This window comes from Labeo rohita, chromosome 19 (assembly GCF_022985175.1).
Source record: "Labeo rohita strain BAU-BD-2019 chromosome 19, IGBB_LRoh.1.0, whole genome shotgun sequence".
Lineage (NCBI taxonomy): Eukaryota > Metazoa > Chordata > Actinopteri > Cypriniformes > Cyprinidae > Labeo > Labeo rohita.
In genome coordinates, this window is record NC_066887.1 from 39,425,574 (window position 1) to 39,450,870 (window position 25,297).

The 25,297-nt window shown below is 34.9% G+C and overlaps 1 protein-coding gene across 1 annotated transcript; it reads right to left on the bottom strand.

The window, feature by feature from the left end:
• Positions 1-1,783: 1,783 nt before the first annotated feature.
• sema6d (sema domain, transmembrane domain (TM), and cytoplasmic domain, (semaphorin) 6D) lies at positions 1,784-24,732 on the bottom strand. Its single transcript, XM_051136778.1, has 18 exons — positions 24,614-24,732; positions 14,898-15,027; positions 13,908-14,022; positions 13,638-13,695; positions 11,935-11,991; positions 11,446-11,547; positions 11,245-11,335; positions 10,543-10,668; positions 9,020-9,108; positions 8,658-8,875; positions 8,437-8,568; positions 6,436-6,591; positions 6,192-6,365; positions 5,971-6,099; positions 4,025-4,102; positions 3,866-3,924; positions 3,530-3,583; positions 1,784-3,234 (listed from the first exon to the last, which is right to left on the bottom strand). Exons 1-18 carry the CDS (start codon positions 24,632-24,634, stop codon positions 2,261-2,263), a joined length of 2,763 nt encoding a protein of 920 aa, XP_050992735.1. The 5' UTR covers positions 24,635-24,732; the 3' UTR covers positions 1,784-2,260.
• Positions 24,733-25,297: the final 565 nt, after the last annotated feature.

The following is a 25,297-nucleotide window of genomic DNA, read 5'->3' on the forward strand; positions in this document are numbered from 1 at the left end:
TCATGTAAGGCACAAGTCAATGCAAACACACAACACCTCATGAATGCAGTTAAAAACATGAGCAGCTCAACATCTGTTAATAAAATCAGTCTGATGTGATGCTGTGGAGATTTTACTGATTCACAGGTGAATGATCCGGCGCTAAGAGTTCAGTCCGGCTCGTGTCATTTCCTCCTCACAGTCCTCTCAGTGAAAACACACACACACACACACACACACACACACACACACACACACACACACAGGTACACAAACACACTCAGAGTTCAGTGGTTCAACGTCTGCATTAGTTTGATCCCATCTCCTGACTCATGTTTAGAAAAGATACTAGCATACTATTCATACTACTACTGCAGTATGTTCACTGGACACAGTATGTGAATTATTCGTATGCATGAAGTACCAATATGGAATGCTGTATCCCACAATGCAATACTCTTGACTTCATCTTTAAGAAATGAGTTGGTTATCCTGAAAATAAAGTTCTTTAAAATCATCATACAGTAAGTTGTTATATCCTCCAACTTGTTTTAAATGTTTAATACAAAAGGCAATGGAAAAAAATCATATTGTCAACAATGGACGGAACCAAAATTGTGTCTCAGGGTTCATACAGATACTGTTAAATGAAATTCAAGGACTTTAAAGGTCTTTAAGCACTATTTTTTTTGATTTTCAAAGATTTTAATCAGGGATCTCACTTATCGAACAATGTCTTCTTTCAAATTCTAAAAAAAAGATAATTAGATAAAAATTTTGCCTGCTAATAAAACAAAATGGCAAAAATAAAGTGAAGCACATGCACAGTATTGAGGTATACTACACTTTTACTATAGTAAAACCATGGTTAATTTTCTTAAGGGATTTGTTTTTGTGTATACTTTTTTCCTTGTTTTGTTTTTATCACTGTACTGCCTTAATTGTTTAATGTTTTCTACTGTTTAATAACAACAATTATTCCTGATCTGAATCAAATGATTCACAAACTCTCCCCGAAGTTGCAAACCAAATCAAATGATTCGCAAATTCGCACCGAAGTCCCGATCTGAATCAAAAGATTCAAGAACCTGCTCCAAAGTTTCGATCTAAATCAAATGATTTGCGATCCACACTCCGAAGTCCTTTAATTTAATCTTAAAGGCTCTTTAATTTAATCTTAAAATGAATGTTCAAAGTCACAAGTTTGAATCAATTGGAGCGGTTCCAGCGTGAATGAATCAAATTGATTTGGTTCATCTGATTCTCTGTTTGCGTCTTCAACCATGTTTACAATTGTCAGTACTGCTGGTTTAGCTTGCTAGTTTTATGACATTAACTGAAATAAGATGTAAAGGTATGTTTTTTTAATTGAGCGAATTTTGTGTGAAAAGATATGTGTTTATTATTTCATAGATACATTGTCTTTCAATAATTCAAGCAATAATTCAAGTACCTCTTTAGGAATATTGCCATTTTCAAGGGTTTTCCAGGCCTTACATTTCAAAAAGTCAAATTCAAGTACTTTAAGCACCTTGTAAGAACCCTGGTGTCAAATCTGCTTAAGTTAATTATTGGAGCATATTAGAGTATATACTGTGCAGTAATTAGAATGCTGACGTGTGCTGATCACACAGCTTATGTTTGAAAAAAAAAAAAAATGTATTTGTCAAGATTTTGCTGAGAAAACTAGAACTGCATTAAAATGCAAAACTAAAGTTTTATTTGAAAGTTTGAGGAACTAAATAAATTTTGTATTCCTAAAATATATTTGTTAGATTTTTTTAAAAGATAAAACAACAAAAAAAAAAAAAAAAAAATCTTTGTAAATAACTTTTCAAAATTAGAATATCCTCAAACTTTTCCTAAATCCCCATAACATTCATCCCAAAAGCCAGTGTAAAATTACATTGAGATTAAGGAATATGCAAAAATAAATATACAAAATAACGATTTTATTTGAAATATTTTGTGTTCCCAAAACATTTTTTTCTTAAGATTGTTTTAACAACAAAACCCCCAAGTACTTAAATCCAAAAGGCCATGGAAATCATATTTGTTGAGCCTTTTTTTTTAGTTAAAACTGCAAAGTACAGCAGTTTTATCTGAAAGATAGGCTAATTAGAAGCCAAATGCTAAATTAAACACTCAACATAATGAGATAACACATTTCCTATATACACCATATACTGTGCAGTAATCAGTATGCTAGTATTCAATTCCAAACCTGCTGTGTGTTTGACCTTTCACCTCTCGTGTGTTGGTGGTGTCTCGGGGTCAGAGGTCAGTAGTTGTGTTTAGCGTGTGCGGCAGCAGAGGGCAGGTGTAGTGTTTTGGATGGTATGTTTGTGGGTTTCGGTGGTATTTGCGGTTTAAGCGACGCTGTGCGTCTGATAATAGCTGCTCGCTGGAGATGCGGCGGCTCGCTGTAGCTGTGCTGTCGCGTCAGACACGAGCTGCCCACAATTTGAGGCCTGTGAATCTCGTAGATGTTTCCCGGATTCGCTGATTTCTGGTTGAAACTGTGCTGGCGGGCGGTGGTGACACCATTGCCCATCTTTATCAGGACGTGGCGCCGCGAGGAGCCCGTGCCGGCGTCCAACCGCTCCGGAAGCGTTTGTAGCGGAATCTGCTGAAGCGTTGAGGTGTCAGGCGTCTCCTTTAGGCAGCTGTAATATGATGTTGGCATGTGCAACGACCCCGAGTCGCTCGGGAATAAGGATGAAGTCATAATGGCGACGTCTGGATTCGATGTGTGTTTAAATACATCATCACTGTGGTTCTCTGAGGGCGTGTCATTGCTGGGAAGCATCTGACTGGTGGAAAACACCTGCAGGGTGGAGTTGTAGGTGTGGCTTCTCTCCCATTGGCTGTTTAGAGCTTTCAAGTTCTTGACTGGCAGTTCAGGCGTCAAATCCGGCGTTGGCAGGTTCAACTCTTCCTCCTCAGTTGCGTGTGGTTTAACGGGCTGGTGGCAGGGCTGGTGTCCTGAGCTGTAGATTTGAGAGGACGTGAGGTTGTTTTTGTCCGGTTTGGTGTCCATCAGGCGGTTGAGTTTGGCTAAGCTGTTAAGCGAGAGCGCGTGCTGAAGCGACGCCTCTGGCTCCTGCGATTGTTGGGATCTCTGACCGCAGTAACACGACACCAGCAAACCCGACATGATGGAGCCCAATACGAATGCCACCAACACACACGTGCCCAGAAGAGTGTAGTGAAAGCCGTCGCTCAGACCCGCCGCATCAGGGAGCTGCTTCACACCTACAGAAACAGATTGATTTGATCATTTGCTCTTAATCGGTTCATAGTTATTTGTCAATTACACCTGGCAGTGTACATTATGAATATTGTTGGTTCTTTGACAAATTGCAAGATGCCCTGAATTGCACTAATGCAAATCTTTTGACAACATGAATGTAAAAATGTCACGAAAACACCTTAAAGCTAAAAAAAAAAAAAAAAAAAGCACTATACTTTCTTCAAACTGAAGATATTTTAAAGAGAAAATATAAACAGTTTTAGTTTCTTATTATTACTTCAAGACTTCAACACTGACCAGATGCTGAATCCACAGCTGAGTTCACATCACTTCCTGCTGCTGACATCACATCTGAGCATATACAAATATAGAACAGATTAGTATTAGTTCATTAGTTAGCACTGCTTTGGTAACAGGTTTGTTACATAAAATCACTGATAAAGGCGGTGTGAAATCAAGTTCATGCCATCATTTCCTTTTAGGTTAAATGAGAAACTTCAATCAAACATCAGTGCCAAAATTCTCTCTTGTATGTCCTAGAATAATATTTACTTTGATCTGAGATTAAAATATGACACTATGACAGTATTTGGTTTGGAAGTGAAGCATCACTGCTATAACATTAACTCTTACCGCTGCACGTGTCAAATGGATGTGATTGGTCACCGTCAATGTCCTGCTCAAAACCCGCCCTGTTAACACACACACACCATATAAACAGACAGGTGATTTAATATGGGTTCCATGTGATAGCATCTGGTTTATTGTTGCAGGAAGTGATGTCACTCTTACTTGAACCCTGGGGCCACGTCAGCACAACGTCCCGTCCGCAGCCAGATGCAGTATGGGTCATGAGTGTGGAGACAGTGTCTGTGGAGGAACACAGTGAATTAAGACACAATGAGCCTCTGAAGACATACGGTTTTACGAGTTTAATGAGTAAAGTGAATGTGATGAGATTGAGACTTTGTTAATATCTTCACTGGTTGCACACAAAAAAAAATACAATATTACAGCTATTCTGAATCATGAAATAATCAGTCTTATGAACCAGTTGAGTCAAAGAAATGTATATTTTACAGTAAAATGTACTTCTCACAGTCATAATTCTAATACTAATATAAATAGTAACATGACTAAAACTTCTAAAGGGAGAAAAAAAAAAAATCAGTATTTTTCTTCCATGTTTTAATTTTAACAGTAAACCTCTGTTGTGCAGCAGATGTTTATCAAATAAAGGAACTGTTATATTTTTTATTTGATCACATTTGATTAATTAAATTGTTAATGTTTTAAGCCTTCATTTGATGGCCACCGTTTTTTGATAATAAAAATACATTTAATCAATAAATAAATTATTGTTACATTGTATAGGTTTCATGATCAGTTAGTTAGACATGGTTTATGACAACAAAAATTTTGTTTAACCATTAAAATTCAAGAAAGTTAATACCAAAAAATGAATCCAGAAAATTAAAAAAAAGACAATGCTGAATTTCTGCCCTATTACTGTACATTTTTTAAAAAGACATTATTACATTGTTAAAGCTTTAGGAATTCAACTGATTCAATTGATTCTTTTTGATTATTAAAATTTAACCATAAAAAAAATTATATAAAAATAAAACCATTAAAATGGAATCTAGAAAAATTATAATGAAAAGCACAAAATTTTGGAAAAAGTAAACTGAATTCTTTTTTGTTAGACTTTTAATAAATTGTTGTTAAATTGTGCAAGTTGCATGACTGCAGATAATTAGATGCTTTTTATTACTAAAACAAAAATTAAAACTGAAGAAATTGAATTTTAAGAGAAAAATAAAATAAAATGTACTTTATAAGTCCCTATATACAGCATTTTACTGTAATAAAGTACTGTAAGGGAATCTTTTTTTTTTTTCAGTAATCCTGTATAATATAATTCCAGTTGTGTTGTTACTTATTTGTTACATATTCGAATTTTGCAAGTAGGGCTGGATAATATGGCCAAAATTTATATCACGGTATATTTCTTAATTTCGGTTGATACGATGTAATTCCAAAATCGATACAAACATTATTTTAAAAAAGCCTCAGAAACACTGCCAAGAACAACAGATATGTCTATATCTACAAAAAAATTAATTTGCCAAGTCTGTGAAACCTCCTTCTATAAAACTATATATTATAATTTTTTTTTAAAAAAAGGGAACAAATAAATGAATGTTCACCTTTTATTTACATTTATCCTTCAAAAAACAAGAAATGTGAAATCACTGTCAAATAAATTAGACTCTCAGACTCATCTTATTAATAAGTCTTTACCATTAAACTATAATATAAGCAGATTATTCTTATAGATTGAAACAAAAGTCTTTCAGCCAGGATAAAGAATATAAAAAAGTGCTCAAAGTTGCTGCAGTAAAACAGAAAAAAAGAGTGAGCAACAACAAAAACCATGTTGCTGGAGACGGGCTTATTATGGAAAACGCAAATGCTTTCTCCGCCAGCAGGACGCTCATGTACCCTATTTTATCAGATAAAATAAAAATGGCATCAAAACCTTTCTGAAACAGTCGATTTCCTTCAAAGATACGTTTATATGAAACACCCACGCATTTTGATTTTGATTTTGCAAAACATAAAAAATAAAATCAATGTATGGGAAACACTGGTAACATATCATCCAACAATAAATGTTTAAATGAAGTAGTTTAAACCCTATATTTAGCGTGTGGATTGGCGTGTTCGCGTCTCACCTCTTGCAGGTGGCGTGTTGAGCGCAGCGGCTGAGAGGAACTCTGATAATACAGCTGGAAAACGCCACAAACAGAGCGTGATGCTCCTTATCCAACTCCAGACCCAACACCCTACGCTCTCCACTACACCTGGAACAAGACGGTAAGGTTTACAAAGGAAAAGCTTTATGAAAGAAAGTCATGTGTATCCTGAATCGGAGCTGTGTTGGTCTGACGCTCACCGCGTGGGGTTGAAGACGTCGATGTCCTCCAGCAGTCTGGAGTCGTGTGAGCTGTTGGCTTGAGTGCCGGTCAGAATCTTCAGGACCCGTCCCTCCTCAGAGCCCAGAAACACAACGGTGCGGTTCTTATGAGGCCCAGCCGCCGTATCCACAACAATCTGAGTCAGCTTATACCTGCACAGTACAAACTCATCAATATGATGCACTGAATCACAAACGTGTGTCTGTGAGTGTGTTTTAGTACCTGCTGGTGGTGCTGGTGATCAGCGGTTGGCTGTTGACTGACGGCACAGACTCGTCCATCAGCGGGTGCGTCTTAATAAACGAGAGCACAGAGTCTGGAAACTGAACGGAGGACGAGTAGGAGGACGCTGAACCTTCACCTGCACATGAACCTGGACTGAACACACACACATACGTTATTCTAGTATCACTGAAATACTATTACATTTTATATTAATATTTAGGGGCCAAGCACCGCCTATTGTATCCGTTGGCGTTCTTCTTTTTCCACTTGAGTCTACAGCAGCCCATAGAACCACTTGCGGGAAAGTTGTGTAATTTGGCACGCTGATAGAGGACAGTCTCAACATTAACCACAGCAAGACTGAAGTCTCTAACTCAAACTCTCTAGCGCCACCACTTGTCCAAAGTTTCACTCATTTTATGCTAATAACTTTTGAACTGTAAGGTCTAGAAGGAAAATTATTTTCCTCTCAATCCTTGGCTTATGCTGAGTCAAAAGGACACCAAAATGTAAAAATCGTAAGGTGTAGTTTAGACGCTATTTTTTTTTTTTTTTTTTTACTTTTTTTGGGCTTTTTATGCCTTTTATTGTGATAGGACAGTAGAGAGAAAACAGGAAAGAGCGGAGCGGGATCGGCAAAGGACCTCGACACGGGATTCGAACTTGGGTCGCCGTGAGCGCAGTTGCGCTATATGTCGACGCACTAACCACAAGCGCCGACATTTTGATGCTATTTTTAATAGTTCGTAAAACCTACTTTTTTAAACTCGTCCTAGACGGTTTGTCTGATTTTCACCAAAACTGTCTCAGATCATCTTCAGACCATGCTGGCAAAAAGTTATTGAATTCAAGTTGATTAGTCAAACCGTTCTCGAATAACGCGCAAAAGAAATTCTACGGAGAGCACGCAAAAATAGAAGTGAGGCTATATCTCCCCAACGGTTTGATGTATTAAGACCAAACTTGGTGTGTGTTATAACAAGCATGATCGGAGGCTACCCGCAGTGTTTCGGCACAGTGCCACCTAGTGGTCAGGAGATATGAGAAATGGCTATTTTTGCTTATAACTTCTGAATGGTTTGGCCAAACATCACAAAACTGGTCTCGTTAGATTCGGTGGAGCATGCCGAGACAGAACATACCTAACTGTCCATTTTTCATGTCAGCCATTTTGCGCATCAATGAATTTGTTGGAAAGATGCCAACCTGCATCTGAGGCTGTATCTCTGCAAAGCTTTGACATATTTGCACCAAACTTTTAATGTGCCATTGTCACCTCACACTGACCACGCCACATCAATTTGGTAACAGCGCCACCTATTGGTTAAGAGTGATAAACTATTCATTAACCATTAAAAATTAAGTTTCCAAAAATGCTAATAACTTATGATTGCATTAGCCTTCTGTTGGTCTCAAAATATTCCTTGGTTAATGCTGAGAACATCTATACCAATTTTGCCATAGTCAGCCGAACGTCCTGTCCACCATTTTGACTTATGTTGAAAACATACTTTTTCAAACTCCTCCATGACCGTTTGTCCGATTTTCACCAAAATCAGGTCAGATCATCTTTAGACTGTGCTGACACAAAGTTATGGATTTTGTATCGATAGACAAAACCGTTTTTGTATAGCAATGCAACAAATGAGGCATGATGCCAAAATGACTCTGAGGCTGTATCAATGCAAAGCTTTGACATACTGACACCAAACTTTGTGTGTGTCATTGTCACCTCACACAAAACACACCACATCGATTTGATAACAGCGCCACCTATTGGTTAAAAGCGATAACTAATTAAATCATATTACTAGTGGTTGTTTTTATGATTTTTCACCCATTTTGACTAAAATCATCTTAAATGGCTTCAATTACTCATTGATTCAGTTGCTCTTTTGCCTAGTGCTTGGCCCCATAATTGCTGATTGCAGTTATATTTTGAATTAGACTTTATTTGGTGGGTGCACTGCACCTTAAAATATTGTGTGTGTGTTTTACCGTGGTTTGGGCACGTGTTCCTCAGGCACTGGCGTCCACATCGAATCACTGTTCTTCTGTTCTTTAAACCTCCCATTAAACACTCGCTCAATATCATCCAAATAAAACCCACACACCGCTGAGCCGGGAATGCTGGGACACACAGATACAGACTGATTAAACATGCGGTACAGGGTGAGGGTGTGTGTGTGTGTGTGTGTGTGTGTGTGGTGATTGTGTACCTGTTGATCTGTGTGGTGAAGACTCCGACCACAGCGGGCCGCTGGTTAATCTGGAGCACGTTGGTGAGCGACTGAAGCACGTCGAAGTAAAAGAACGTGTCTCCAGGAACAGAGCAGTTCAGACGCGCCTTCAGAAATGACGTCCAGTAGCGATCCAACACACGCGTGGAGCCGCCGCTGTCGTTCTTACACACGCGCGCCACACGTGAATACACCACCTGCATGACGAGGAGTAAGGAGGAATGACTTTAGTTTTGCTGCAATAACTGATCATTAGGTAGTTGGGAGAACTTAAGTCAGGAAGTGCTGTTTGAGTTTATAACAGAACTAAATATTTGAATCTTCTCACACACGTTGTTTACCTTCCCAGCGCCGGTGTGCTCCACTGCGATCTCACTGAAGAAGAAATACACATAGTTCCCGTATTCGAGAGCATGCAGGAAGTGAGGCTCTGTACAGACAAAACAACATGGACAAGATATAATGTTGATTTTTGGGGGGGGTTGTTTATAATTTATATACTTTATTATACACTACCAGTCAAATGTTTTTGCACAGTGAGATTTTTAATGTTTTTAAAGAAGCCCTTTCTCCTCACCAAGCCTGCATTTATTTGATTCAAAATATAGCAAAAGCAGTAATATTGTAAAATATTTTTACTTTTTACAATAAGTGCATTCTATTGAATATATTTTAAAATGTAATTTATTTCTTTGATCAAAGCTGAATTTTCAGCGTCATTACTTAAGTCTTCAGTGTCACATGATCCTACAGAAATCATTCTAACATGCTGATTTGCTGCTCAAAAAAGATTTATTATTATTATTATTATCATCAATATATAAAACAGTTGAGTACATTTTTTTCAGGATTCTTTGATAAATAGAAAGATCCAAAGATCAGCATTTATCTGAAATAACATTTTGTAACATTATACACTATACCATTAAAAAGCTTGGAGCTTTTTAAAAAGCTTTTTTTTTTTGGAAAGAAATTAATTATTATAAAATTAATTATAAAAATGAATAGAAATTAATACTTTTAATTAGCAACAATGCTTTAAATTGATCAAAAGTGATGATAAAGACATTTATAATGTTACAAAATATTTCTATTTCAGATAAATGCTGTTCTTCTGAACGTTCTATTCAAACAAACCTGAAAAAAAAAAAAAAAAAAAAAAAAAATTCTACTCCGCTGTTTATAATACATAATAATAATAATAATAACAATAATAATAATAAATGTTTTTGAGCAGCAAATCAGAATATTATAATGATTTCTGAAGGATCATGTGACTGGAGTAATGATGCTAAAAAATCAGTTTTGAAATCACAGAAATAAATTGCATTTTAAAATATATTCAAATAAAAATCAGTTATTTTAAATAGTAAAAATATTTCAAAATGTTATTGCTGTACTTTAGATAAAATAAAGGCAGGCTTGGTGAGCAGAAGAGACTTCTTTAAAAAAACAAAAATTGTACTGTTCAAAAACCTTTCACTGGTAGTGTAATTTTTTTTTTTCATGCCAAGAAAAAGATACTTTTGCATTTTTGGAGATATGTCATTCAAATATATTTATATATGTCTGTGTGTGTATTTAAAAAAATATATACATTTAAAAGTTGCATATATACTTAAAATATATATTGTTGACATATATTGTTGCTATATGTAATACCATATATAATACAGATGTACAAATATATAATATGAATAATTTAGATGTTATTACAAATCATTACTTGAAATATGCAATTTTTTAGCTGTTTTTTTTTGGTCCAGCAGGTGAAAATGGTGAATCTGATCACTTAGTGATTTTCAGCACACTCTCCTCAACAACACACATCGACATAAATGTCCTGATGAAATTAACGTAGCACCTCTAAGCCATTTGGAGTCGTATTTGACAGTCCGCAGGACGGGTCGCCCTTCTCCTCCTAAACTCCTGTAGATCACTGCATCACTCGCCTGGAAGTCTGTCACTGTAGCTGAATAGAAATGACCACCTGAAACACAACCAAAAAATAACAGAAATAATAATAATAAAAAAAATAAAAATAAAAATACTGTTTTTAATTTACTGATTTAAATTACAAAAAAATAACCAAAAATATATACATTTTATACTGTAAAACAAAATATGTTTTAATAAATGTATTTAATTTTATTATTAACAATAATAACAGTAATAATAATAATAATAATAATAATAATAATATTATATTCCAAAAATATAGTTTTTATTATATAGTTTAAACTAAATAAAACTATATTTCTATTTAAATGTAAAATAAAATGTTTCATTAAATGTTTTATTATTTTTGTTGTTGGTTAAGTAAAGTTTTAGGGTTTTTTTTGTCATTTTATTAGTTTTTTTCAAGTCTATTAGTTTTAATTTCAGTTTTAGTTATTTTACTACATTGTTATGGTAAACGAAAATGAGATATGCTGCCTCAGCAACTAGCTGACATTAAATAAGTTTACGGTTTTGTATTTTATTTCATTTATTTTTATTTCAATGAATGGCAATGTTTTTTATGGTTTTAGTTTTAGTTAACTATCGTGGCGTTTCAGCATCTCACCTGCAAACACTCCTACGTTGGACTGGCGAGACTCGAATGGACATCGGGCCTGACCCAGCAGCTCCTGACCGACCTGCTCCAGTGTACTCAGCTGAGCATAAACAACACAAAAAACAGCATGAGAAACTCCTGTATGAATGCAGGGCCGATGTTGTCCATGTGGTGGCGCTGATCGGGCAGCAGCTGAAATCAGTCACTCACTCTGTAGTTTCGGCAGGCCGGGTTCAGCGCATTCGTTCCACATGCAAACAGAGTCTCGTCGTTTCGAGGCACAAGAACCTTGATGTAATTATAACACTCATCCTGAAAACAGAGGTACATGTTTTAAAGTCAAACTGGAGTGTTCAAGAGGATCTGTTCACATCTGCTGTTAACATGGTGACCTCAAACAGACACAACTAAATACTGGTCCAAAATAACAGTTTTATGACTTGTATACTTGCTGATATAAGCAAAATCCAATCATAAATGGTCAGAGGAGACACATAAGAGATGGAAGAGAAGGTGTAAACATCTGCTGATCATCTATGAAGGTTTGTGTTCCAGCAGCTCATGGCAGAACATCATGAATTCAGTCGCTCGTCTTACACTTTTCCATCAGCACGACTGAAGAGACACATCTTTAGTCCAGCTGTGTCGTATCAGACGCCCTTCATCTGATCTCAGATCTGCTCTGATGGAGATACTTACACTGTTTCTTCCTCTCACGGTGCACTTTGACACGTCTGTAGATCTCCACGTCAGTATCTGAAAACACAGATTATCATGAGTATTACCATGTTTGACACTTATAATTAAAAGTGAAATGGTATGAAATCTGTTTTATTTTTCCCCAGATTTTGTTTGTCTTAATTTTTCTAGATTCAATTTTAATTGGTTCATTCAAAGAAAATGTTAACTCATTTAATTTTTTTTTTTTTATTAGGGCCATTTTATTCTTTCACCATTTTTTAACGTTTTAATTTTTATGAACTCTGTTTTAATGTTTAAATTAAATTTTAGTAACCAAAAATTGTATCTAATTAATTGAAACAATGAATGTATTAAATAAAGAATGTAAAATGAATGAAATAAATTTTTTTTCATCGTAATTCAGATTTATTTATTTTTTATTATTATCAGAATAATTAATGGATTAATTGCAGAATTTGGGATCTGAGTTGACTGACATTTGGGATGTTTTCAGAATTGAACACACATTAAACAAAAAAAATCTACATATTTAAAATAAATTATAATAAAATATTACAAAGAAAAAATCTACTAATATTATATATATTATAAGATACAGAAAGTGGATTTCTCCATAATTGTTCAAAATATTTATTTTTAATTGCACAATTTGGGATCTAAGTTGACTGCCATTTGGGATGTTTTCTGTTTTCAGAAGTGTACAAACATTAAACAAAAATTCAATATATTTGAATTAAATTATAATAAAATATTACAAAAATGGATATTATATTAATTATATATTTTATGCTATTTTATAATAACATAATATTATATTAATGCATATAATATAATAATAATAATAATAATAATAATAATAATAATAATAATAATGATTTTTTTTAATTGTACGAGTATACAATTCTAAGAACCGATTTTTCCCTGCAGTAACATCCCAAATTTACCTAAAAAGTGGACTGCATTCAGATTCTCCAGATTAATCTAGTAATTTCTGTACAAAATAATAAAATAAAAAAACAAAACCACAAATTTCCATCTTACACACACACACACACACACACACACACATATATACATATATATATATATATATATATATATATAAATAAAAATTTGAATTTAATTTAAATATAGAATTTTTGTACAATTTTGAAAACAGAAAATATTGCAAATGTCAGAGAACATATATTTTTAACACTTTTTAAAATGTAGACAAACCCACTTTCTATAGCTTATAATAATAATATAATATTAGCAGACTTTTTTGTAATATTTTATTATAATTTAATTTAAATATATAGAATGTTTGATTAATCTGTACTTTTTTGAAAACAGAAAACATCCCAAAAGTCAGTCAATTTAGATCCCAGATTCTGCAATTAAAAATAAAGATTTTTAACAACTTTTAAAATGGAGACAAACCCACTTTCTATAACCCACTATATATAATATCCAAACCCATTCTACAATAGAAATTGATAAAATTAATAAAATAATTTAAAAAAATGTAATCGAATGCAGATTTAACAATTCCTTTTATTTTTTTGCAAAATGCTGCACAACAATGATTTAATATTACAGTTATGACATGGAAGAAAAGGTGTGAGATATTCCTTAAAAATAAAGTTTTATTATTATTATTATTATTATTATTATTATTATTATTATGTAACCGCACCAGTTACACCTGTGTGTTTTACCTGCTGTGGGATGATTTTGTCAACTGCTGTAGTGAGATTCACAACAAATACATGGTCTCTAAACAGAAGAAAAACAGAAGAAAAAGTCAAATTGTGTTTCTCCAGCTGTTTTCAGTTAAATGATACATGTGACAAAATATATCAATGTCTAATAACATCACGTTTCTTCTCCAATCCATCCATGTGTTTTGATGAACAGATTGACCTTTAGTGCTCTTGGACGTGTGTGAAGTGACTGACTGACTGTAATAAAGAGGCAGAGGGAATGACCTGGCAGCGATATACAGCATTTGCTGGATCCTGATCATCCGCTGATAGTCCAGACCCAGACGCTCCGTCTCATTGTTAAACATCAGACCCTGAAAACTGGGATATAGGTGTGAGTCTGTGGAGCACAAGAAATAAATCTGATAAAAACCCACATTTCTAAAATACAAGCAGATATATGTGATGATTCAAACATCAGAGGTGTTGTTGGGTTGTTGTTAGGTAAAGGCTGGATTCAGGGTTATTATAGTTAAACTAAAACTAAACCAATTTTTTTGTTACTTGAAATAAAAAAAATAAAATGACTGCAATTAAATAAAATATAAAAACATTTACATTTATTTTATTTGAGCTAGCTGGCAAGGCAGTGTTACTTTAATATCAATATTTATTTTTTTTAGTTTATTTTTATTTTAAATTTTGTTAAGAATTTAATAATTTTTTTGTTCGCATCATTTTTTATATAAATATATAATTTAATATTTTTATTTCAGCTTTGCTTTATTTCAGTACATTAAATGAAACTAAATTAAAATAAAAAAAACAGCTGAATTAAAATTAATTAAAATTTTTATTTTTTGAAATAATTTTATTCTAGTCAGCATTTTTTTTAACTACTAAAAAAAAAAAAAAGTGTTTTATGTTTTTATTTTAAGTTAACCGTGTGTCAAAAGGCAACATTTCTCATTTTCTTTTAGTTAAACGGTCAATAACTGAAATTGAAACTGACATAAAAATTTATAAAAACTACACATAGTACACATACACACACAAAAAATACAAAAACTACAATAAAAAGAAAAATTAACATATTAATGAATGTATTATATTATTATTATTGTTTTTTAAAGATTATTGGGTTTGTGTGAGTTGGAAACAGCTTAGTCAAGTTTTGCAAAAATATGCTATCAAAAGTTGGTATAACCAACTGGTGTATAACATAATGCTTTCGAACTGCTTTTGCTGTACTTTAATGTCAATCATGTGACTCACCATCCAGACGCACCACACTGATTGGCTGCAGATCCCTGGGGAAGGGCGTGGCAGTAGCGATGACTGGGAGGAGCCAGGCTAAAGAGACCATCGCCATGACGACAGAGTAACGCCATGTCCTGTCAGTCATCTGCACAGAAAACAAGAGATACAAACAGATGACATCAGTGACATGACATTTAAGAGTTGGGAGCTCGTAGTCTGACTCTAAATAGAAATTCATGAAAAAAAAGAGACGGATGCAACAGAATAATTTAAATACATAGACACATAAGAAATAACAGAAAATTAATTATCACTGGATTGTGATAAAATCCAGTATTTTTAAAAATGTAATTATTAGTCAAAAGGTTTCAAATATATTTTTCAGCCATTTAAAACTGGTTGGAAACAGTAACTAAAAGTAACTTTTGTCTTCTCAAGACGTTAACTAATGGCAGTGCTGGGGAAAGTTACTTTTAAAAGTAATGCATTACAATATTGAGTTACTCCCTTAAAAAGTAACTAATTACGTTACTTAGTTACTTTTTTGGAAAGTAACGCGTTACTTTACTTTTGCGTTACTTTTTAAATCTGGGCTTGCTTGTTTGTTTTTAATATAAAAGCTCTATTTTTGGCAAATGTAAAAGCCTTTTCACACCAAAAGCCTCAGACTTTGAGAAAAGTAAATTCACATTCGTACAGTAGACCGCAAAAGAAAAAAAAAAAAAAAAAAAAAAGGAAAACAAACATTAGATTATCTTGAATAATTTTTGCTTATTAGTATGGCTGAATTGGATCATTGAAGGTCAGCAGCGAAGACATCAGTTAATAAAATGGGATTAAATGCATTAAAAGCATTTCTCCAAACAGATGAAGAAACAAACTCAACTAATCTTGGATGGCCTGAGGATAAGGACTATTTTTACATCTCTCTGTTGAAGACCCCTGATCTTTAGGTTAATCTAGATTATCTGACATGACCTAAATGAGTTGTGTAAATGTGCATCACATTACAAGTACACAACAGATTTCAACAGTCAAAAATCACATCAAAATCACAAACATGACCATGATCTAATATGAGATTTGATCTTAACTGGTCTTGTTCTGGTCTTGTTAAACCCAGCAGCAAATGTCAATTTGGACTGTAATTCTAGGATCATCTTTTATTTTGGCGTATACAGTCCAGATTAAGGTCAGACTCACATTAGTGTCAACAAGAGTTGCTGTATTTATCTACACTAATGGGTGCTACGATACGCTCTCACAATCCAGAAGGATTAAACACACAAAGACAGAGTTGTGATGAAATATAAACTTTACGTGTTTCTGGTTCTCATCTACCTGATGTAAACCAGCACACATCGTCATCCTGAAATTACCCATTGTAAAGACTCATTACGGGTAATGCAGTACACGCAATAATGACGAACAACTGAAAAATACTGAAGTGTGGCAGAAATCAAAGCACACGATTATAAGATTTGAATGGACAAAGAGCAAAATACTAAATGATCCCATAACAGTCTGACATTATAAAACTGATCCGATCTGATGCTAATCTGCCAAGAAGATTTGAGTGTGTGTGTCAGTGGGAGACACTTTAGCTAATTAATGGCTAATCAGATCTAATCGTCCATTAGACAGATGAAGCGGGGCACATGAGTCGGGGGTATAATCTGGATTTTTTATGCACAGGCTTATTTGATTAAAACGTAGAAGCTAAAGCACTTGACTTCCTGAATTCTCCTTTTATTAAATTGCATTACAGGCCTGTAATTAACGGTAACAATCAGGCCATTAATGAAGCGCAGAAAGACAATTATGCAGATCACTAGACACAAAATACAAAAGCTAGCATCATCTATTGTTAAAAAAAAAAAAAAAAGATAAACAAACACACAAAGCATCTGACATCTAGTGTGAAATTATGAAGGAATCACCTCAATATTTATTCTCTATACACTGCAAAAAATTACTTTTTGAAACTGTAAATAAAATAAAAATTTGAGTATGTTGTACAAGAAAATACTATTTTTAAATATATTATATTCACAAAATTCACTGTTACTTGCCATTTGCAATTTTTTGTAATTTGCAAGCAACTTCTGAGTCAAAACTGCCTCAACATCAAAGGTTTTCAGAGTACGCACATACAGTAATTCACAGTGATCAAAAGTAAGAAGTGTTTCCAGCCACTAAACACACAGTCACAACCAGATCAAAACAACCACAAACACAGCAAAAACACTACATATAAGAGCACCGAGACGAAGCGGCAATACAGGACTGATGAACAAAAGACACAAATGCAATAACAGATAAAGAGCTTACATTTAGTTTATACACATTTTACTGTTACTGCAGCTGTGATTTCTTCAGGTTCAGCATGTGCACATCTTGACACTCGAGTTCTTGCCCATTCTTCTTGGCAAAAATTTCTAAGCTGAATGGGAACACATGACAAATGACGTTTCTAAGTTCCCCTACAGATGCTTTGGACAGCACTCTGGCACTCTGAGCTCCAGGACATCAACCCGGCTTTAATATATTCCAGGGTATCTTTTGCTCATATTTCAGGTCATTGTCCTACTGGAAGTCTAAAGTCCCAGCGCTCCTGCAAGTTACAGCATGCATTCCTTCAGTATTTTCAGTATTAGTTCAGCAGACCGTGACACACTAAAGCTGTTAGCATCAACATAAGGAGCATCACAGGCCAGAAGTCCACTCTCGACTACTGTCAAATAAAGCTCAGTGATACTAAACAACATTAGACTGCTGTTTAATTACTGTCTCAGACTCTCTGATGCATCATGATTCTGTCTAAAACGATTCTAAAATCTATTCATTCTCCATCATAAAATAAATTTAGTCAAGTCAACGTCAGAATTGCTATCAGAATTAAGTCAAATAATAAACATACAGTGTGAATCCAGTGCATGACACACAACACCTGGCACACGTATGAACAGCTGTTGTCATGTTGTAGTTGAACATACTATCACAGTGTTTAGATCTGGAACACAGATCCAGACAGACCCACATACTTAGGGACCTATGATTTCCGCGATGCGAAAAACGCAGACAGAATCGTGGAATCCAGTCATAAAAACGGAATTTACGAAATAACGCGGAATGTTACGGAATTGGTCAAATTTGTCAAGTTTGAATGAATTAATCAAAAGTAGGTCATTACACTTAAATCAAACCGCAATATGGACTAGTATCTGTAAATATTACGCCGCAAAAATACCATTTAAATGTGAATCCTGTATGTTCTGCGTGTCTCTGTTTTAATGAACGGAGCAGACGAGCGGTTTTGTTTACTACACACACTGAAGCGCGCATGACGCTTACGGTGATTTCAGCGTCTGTTGTCTCAATAAATAAGGACATAAATACATGAACAATATCTGCTGAGAGTCACTTCATGAGCATTTGACCGTTCCATTTTTAGGAAAACTAGGGTCATATCATAAACACACAGAAGTGTAAAGTTAGACACAGCAACCCGTCAAAATAAAAGCCCAGTTTAACTTGAAGACATTGTGCCAGATATATATTACTACTATTACTACTACTACTAAAATGAAACAAACATTATTTTTTAGGATATAATCAACATTTCTTCCATGCTTTAATTTTAATAGTTTATGCCTTCATTTGATAACCAGACCATTTTAAATACACGACACAGAATTTCTGAGGGTAAAAAAAACCTTTCATAAGGCTACTTTAAGAATAAATTTGATTAAATTAAGTATGTATTCAAATAATTAGACATGCTAAAACAGAATTTGACAACAATGAAACATACGGTGAGAAAAAATAAAACATTTCATAGGGCCATAAACATGTAATTTTTGTCACCTTTATTAAATTGATGTGAAACTGTATAAGTTTCATGATTTTAATTAATTAGACATGCTCTTTGATTAATAACATTTAATTTAACCATTATAAATGAGTTGAGAAAAATTAAAATGGGAAAGGAAAGGAATTTGGGAAAAAATAAAACATTTCATAGGGCCCTACATACTCTGGCCTGTGCTATGATAGATTTTACAGGACTCTGAGATATAGTAAACACTTTGGGAATGTTCTTCTCTCCTGCTATTTTCCAGGAACACTTCAGTCTGGTCTGCAGTGTTTGCTGCACCTCAAAACAGCAGTCAATGACTTAACAGACTTACAGAGACTCTTTAACTGGTTTCATGTCAACTTCAAGACATGCTGAATGACCATTTATGAGACAAGCAACAATGTTAGGAATTAAGTTTGAGCTCAAGTGTATCTGTCAAAGAGTAATTTCAGAAGGCAATCAGAACTGATCATATAAACTCATAATGAATCTGAACAATGCTTGTGCAGTTTAGTTTGTATGCATATCTTACTGTCATGAACAATGGCTTTAATGCTTATCAGTGTTCCCGTAGCATAAACGGTAGAGCATGGCACTAGCAACACCAAGGTCATGGGTTCAATTCTGAAGAAAAGCATGAACTGATCAAATATAAACCTTGAATGCAAAGTCACTTTAGATAAAAGCACCTACAAAATGCAAACCAAACATAGCAACTTATTCTGCTCTGTTCAGACTCAAACATACCATTTACTTGAACATTTTACACATCCAGACTTCATAGTTTTAATATGGCAAAAAAATGACACTGACCAAAATTATAAACGCAACACTTTTGTTTTTGCCCCCATTTTCATGTTCTGAACTCAAAGATCTAAGACTTTGTACAAAAAAGGCCTATTTCTCTCAAATATTGTTCACAAATCTGTCTACATCTGTGTTAGTGAGCACTTCTCCTTTGCCGAGATAATCTATCCACCTCACAAGTGTGACATATCAAGATGCGACTAATGCGATTAGACAGCATGATTATTGCACAGCTGTGCCTTAGGCTGGACACAATAAAAGGCCACTCTAAAATGTGCAGTTTTACTGTATTGGGGGGGTCCGAAAACCAGTCAGTATCTGGTGTGACCACCATTTGCCTCATGCAGCGCAACACATCTCCTTCGCATAGAGTTGATTAGGTTGTTGATTGTGGCCTGTGGAATGTTGGTCCACTCCTCTTCAATGGCTGCGCAAAGTTGCCAGATATTGGCAGGAACTGGAACACGCTGACGTATACGTCGATCCAGAGCATCCCAAACATGCTCAATGGGTGATGTGTCCGGTGACTATGCTGGCCATGCAAGAATTGGGATGTTTTCAGCTTCCAGGAATTGTGTACAGTTACTTGCAACATGGGGCCATGCATTATCATGCTGCAACATGAGATGATGGTGGTGGATGAATGGCACAACAATGGGCCTCTAGATCTCGTCACAGTATCGCTGTGCATTCAAAATGGCATCAATAAAATGCACCCATGTTCGCTGTCCATAACATACGCCTGCCCATACGATAACCCCATGGCCACCATGGGCCAAACGATCCACAACGTTGACATCAGCAAACCGCTCACCCACACGACGCCATACACGCCGTCTGCCATCTGCCCTGTACAGTGAAAACCAGGATTATTTTGTGAAGAGAACGCCTCTCCAAAGTGCCAGACGCCATCGAATATGAGCATTTACCCACTCGAGTCGGTTACGATGACGAACTGCTGTCAGGTCAAAAATCAGATGAGGACGACACGCATGCAGATGAGCTTCCCTGAGATGGTTTCTGACAGTTTGTGCAGAAATTCTTTGGTTATGCAAACCGATTATTGCTGCAGCTGTCCGGGTGGCTGGTCTCGGAGGTGGAGATCTTGGAGGTGAAGATGCTGGATGTGGAGGTCCTGGGCTGGTGTGGTTACACGTGGTCTGCGGTTGTGAGGCCGGTTGGATGTACTGCCAAATTCTCTGAAACGCCTTATGGTAGAGAAATGAACATTAAATTCACGGGCAACAGCTCTGGTGGACATTCCTGCAGTCAGCATGACAATTGCACGCTCCCTCAAAACTTGGGACATCTGTGGCATTGTGCTGTGTGATAAAACTGCACATTTTAGAGTGACCTTTTATTGTGGCCAGCCTAAGGCGTCCTGTGCAATAATCATGCTGTCTAATCAGCATCTTGATATGCCACACCTGTGGATGGATTATCTAGGCAAAGGAGAAGTGCTCACTAACACAGATTTAGACAGATGTGTGAACAATATTTGAGAAAAATAGGCCTTTTGTTTACATAGATCTCTTGAGTTCAGCTCATGAAAAATGGGGGCAAAAACAAGTGTTGTGTTTATAATTTTGATCAGTGTAATTTGGTTAAATTTGTAGCTTCAGATTATAGTTCCATAATGCTATATTAAAGGAATAGTTCACTGGAGAAAGCATTATTATGGATTCGTATTTTAGTTAAAAGTGTCTTAATGATGGATTTGTTTCATCTTTTGTTGGTGTGGATTATTGTGATGTTTTTATCAGCTGTTTGGACTCTTATGCTGACGGCACCCATTCACTCCAGAGGAAGTGAGCAAGTGATGGAATGACATTTCTACAAATCTGATGAACAAACAAACTCATCCTACTTTCAGCACATTTTACATTTTTTGGGTGACTATTCCTTTAAGAAGTGTATCTGTATCGGTTCTCTCTTGGGCGGCTCTCACGCTCTCAGTAAAAATACTCGGCACCTTTGACATAAAGCAGCCGTTTGCTTCCTTCCAGAGGCCAGAACTGTCTCTGTCGTTTCCTTCTCTTTTAACTTGCACTGGCACTCTCGGACCCAAAAATATCCAGTGAGTGTCCAGTGGTAGTTACTCTACTCTATAAACACAGTCTTCAGGCCACTCACACCAGACACGCTCTTGCTTTTGGTCAGCGCTATATTTTAACTGTCGGTCTATGTAAACAGCTAGCTGTACTATAAGGGGCCGTTCACACAGAATGCGCTTTTGCATTCCAGCTTTTTCATTGTTTTTTCTATGTAAACATGCACTAGATGGACGTCTTTGACCGTTGAGCTTGGGTCAGACAACTGTTGCAAAAACTTGCGCACGACAATGCATCATAAAATGCACTGCTTACGTTATAATGCTTAAGTTATATAGTTTCTAAACCTTGCATTTTTTCCCCATTCCACTGCTCTGCATCTTGCGTTTTCAAATGCAAAAATATACTTTGCACGGAACGCGTTTTTGCAATCCATCATGCTGCTTTTTAGTGGTTTTCTTTTTGTGAAAATATGCACTACATGGACATATTTGGTGCTCACATCTTGTGCCTTTTGCAGCTTCTCATGCATGACAATGCATTCTAAAAATGCAATGCTTGAGTTAAAAGTACAGCTATTTAAAAACGCATCGCTAGACTTTGTGTTTTGTCCAGTCCACTGCCTGCATCTTGTGTTTTTAGACGTGTTTTCCATGAAAGGCTATCAAGTGCTGCATTTTTAAGATGCTTTGTTAAGTTAATAGACATTCTTTTGAAGATGCACTTGATAAAGTGTTAATACTAAATAAAAAAAATAAATAAATAAATGTTGCTAACAGTTTGGTAACCAGCATTCTTCAAAAATATCTTTTGTATTCAGCAGAAGAAAGTAAGTCATAAGGGTTTAGAACAGTTAATGACAACACATTTGTAATTTCTGGGAAAACTTTCCCTTTAACCCCAGCGTTAGGGTTAGTTACGGTCAGGGTTAGTTAGGGTGAAGGTTAGGGATAAACTATGACTCGGACCCCGACTTTCTCCCTAATGACTTTCATGATGTGGAATTCAGGGGGAGTTTCTCTCCAACCCCGTCATTTTTGTTTCTCTATGTGCCGAGATCAGAGAACCAACAGAAACTCTACAAATGTTCCAGGAATGCTAGAGTGGGCAGACGGAGAGAGAGAGAGAGAGAGAGAGAGAGAGAGAGAGAGAGAGAGAGAGAGAGAGAGAGAGAGAGAGAGAGAGAGAGAGGGAGAGAGGGAGAGAGACGGGTGGAGGGAGAGAGAAAGGAACGTACAATGAACAGGAGGAATACAGAAGCAAACACGCAGAAGATGCAAATACTAGAGAAAAAGGCCAACAAATGAGGGAGAAAAGAAAAGAGACAAAATACTATTTAATAATCATACAATGCTCGCCATGAGCCCACTGTGAAATCTCTGGGGTGTATTTACAATAGTACCTAATAATAATGTGGCTTATGACCATTTATATTGAAGATTTAGATGTGCATTTATGTAATTTAGACTAATATAGGGATGCAAAACAATTAGTCATATTAATCGATTCAAAAGTCAAGTCAAGTCAAGTCACCTTTATTTATATACCGCCTTTAACAATACAGAATTGTGACAAAATAAAAATGTATGTTTGCATACTATGTGTGTGTATTGTGTATATTTATTATGTATATATAAATCCACACACACACACACACACACACACACACATACATACATATATATATATATATATATATATATATAAGTATTTGTATGTATTGTATGTATTTGTATTAGTGCTGTCAAACGATTAATCGCATTCAAAATAAAACTTTTTGTTTACATAATATATGCATGTATACAGTGTATATTTATAATGTATATACAAATACAAACACATGCATGTATACATTTAAGAAAAATAAGTTATGTTTATATATTTAAAATATTTATATATAACAAAAAAATATAAGAATATAAATATTTTCAAAATATATACTGCATGTGTGTGTATTTATATATACACATAATAAATACACACAGTACACATAAAAGTGTACTAATTTGTCTGCAAACACTTGTATATAACTTATATTATATATAAATATAAATATAAATATTTTACATATAAATCTAACACATTTTTCCTTAATATATACATGTATGTGTGTGTTTATATATACATAATAAATGTACACAGTACACACAACTATAGTATGCAAACATAAACTTTTATTTTGAATCGATTAATCGTGACTAATCGTTTTGCAGCTCTGCACTAATAATTGTGTAGCTGAAGACTCACATTTCCCATTTATATTGAAGATTCAGTATGTTTTATGTAATTTAACCTAATAAATGTGTGGCTCAAGACTTATATTTACCATTTATATTAAAGATTTAGATGTAAGCTTTGTAGTTTCTATTTATCGTTATTTAGTAGGGAGAATGAGATAAACTTAAATCACACGTGCAAGTACATTTTACTGTTTGTTACTAGAACAAGTTTGTCTCTCCAAACCACCTTCTCAAACGACCTGAAGAAACTGAAACCTGTTTTTTCGTAATAAAACATCATAATGATATACGACTGAAGAACGTCCTGGTCCAGCTGACCTCATTGTTTATGTCATTTCATATACACTATACTCACTTTTTCGGTGGTTTTCTCCAGACTGGCTAATTTGAAGGCTGTTTTGGCAGTTTTCTGAGGGCAGATGGTCAGACATGAGCTTTAAAGCCCAAATCCCCTCAGAGAGCAAAGGATTACCACATTTACTCTCCAACATCTTCACCGTTTCCTCCTGAAACAATCTTGACAGCCTTCCAAACGTCTCTGGGGCGTCTTGAATCGCGTTTCTGTGAAATGCTTGTCTTTAACGTCAAGTGGTCACTACTGACTGAAGAGTTCACGCGTCTGACGGTTTAACGGACGCAGTTTAAAAGCTTTTAAAACTCTTGTGGCGCGATTAATAACGCGCATCCTGCGCTCGCGTTCAATTTAAGTACTAGTTCAAAACTACTGGATCCAATAAATTCACCACAAACTTACAAAACAACACAGAAACTTACCTGTTTGGCTTCACAAACCATCTTATTCCATATTTTCTGTGTTTTCTTCAAATCTGAGCGTCAGAGAACCCAGCGCTCCGCTGTAATTCACTAATCTGAGGGAGGAAACGAGGCGGGGCAACAGATACGAGAGACACGCCTTCTTTATGTGCATGTGCGCATTCGGGCCAATTAGAGACTGCAGAACGGAGTCTTTACTCCGCCCATCCAATCAAAACAAACGTGGCGGGTTATTTATATATGAGCCGATTTACCCTGTGTATTTTTTCTTAATAAAGTAAAAAATAATAAATCCTCAAATTATTTTCAGAACCACTCTCATAAAATAATTAAATATATTTTATCTTATTTATGTATTTGCAAAATGTTTGAAATTGTATTTACTAATTTATTTATATATTATATGACACGCTAAAATTGTTCAAAACTATTGTTCTCATATCTAATAAATAAATATATATATATATTTGCAAAATGTTTGAAATTTTCAAAACTATTGTTCTCATATCCAATAAATAAACAAATTATATATATATATATATATATATATATTTATATATATTTATTTATTTATTTATTTGCAAAATGTTTGAAATTTTATTTATTTACTAATTTATTTATATATTATATGACACGCTAAAATTATGTTCAGAAACTATTGTTCTCATACCTAATAAATAAATA

Bases quoted from the DNA above. Each gene is read 5' to 3' on its own strand.
- sema6d (XM_051136778.1), bottom strand. From the start codon at position 24,634: ATGGTTTGTGAAGCCAAACAG. The intron at 14,023-14,897 runs GTGAGTCACATG...TGTGCTCCACAG, and splicing joins CAGTGTGGTGCGTCTGGATG to ACTCACACCTATATCCCAGT. The intron at 4,103-5,970 runs GTGAGACGCGAA...GTTCCTCCACAG, and splicing joins CAACACGCCACCTGCAAGAG to ACACTGTCTCCACACTCATG.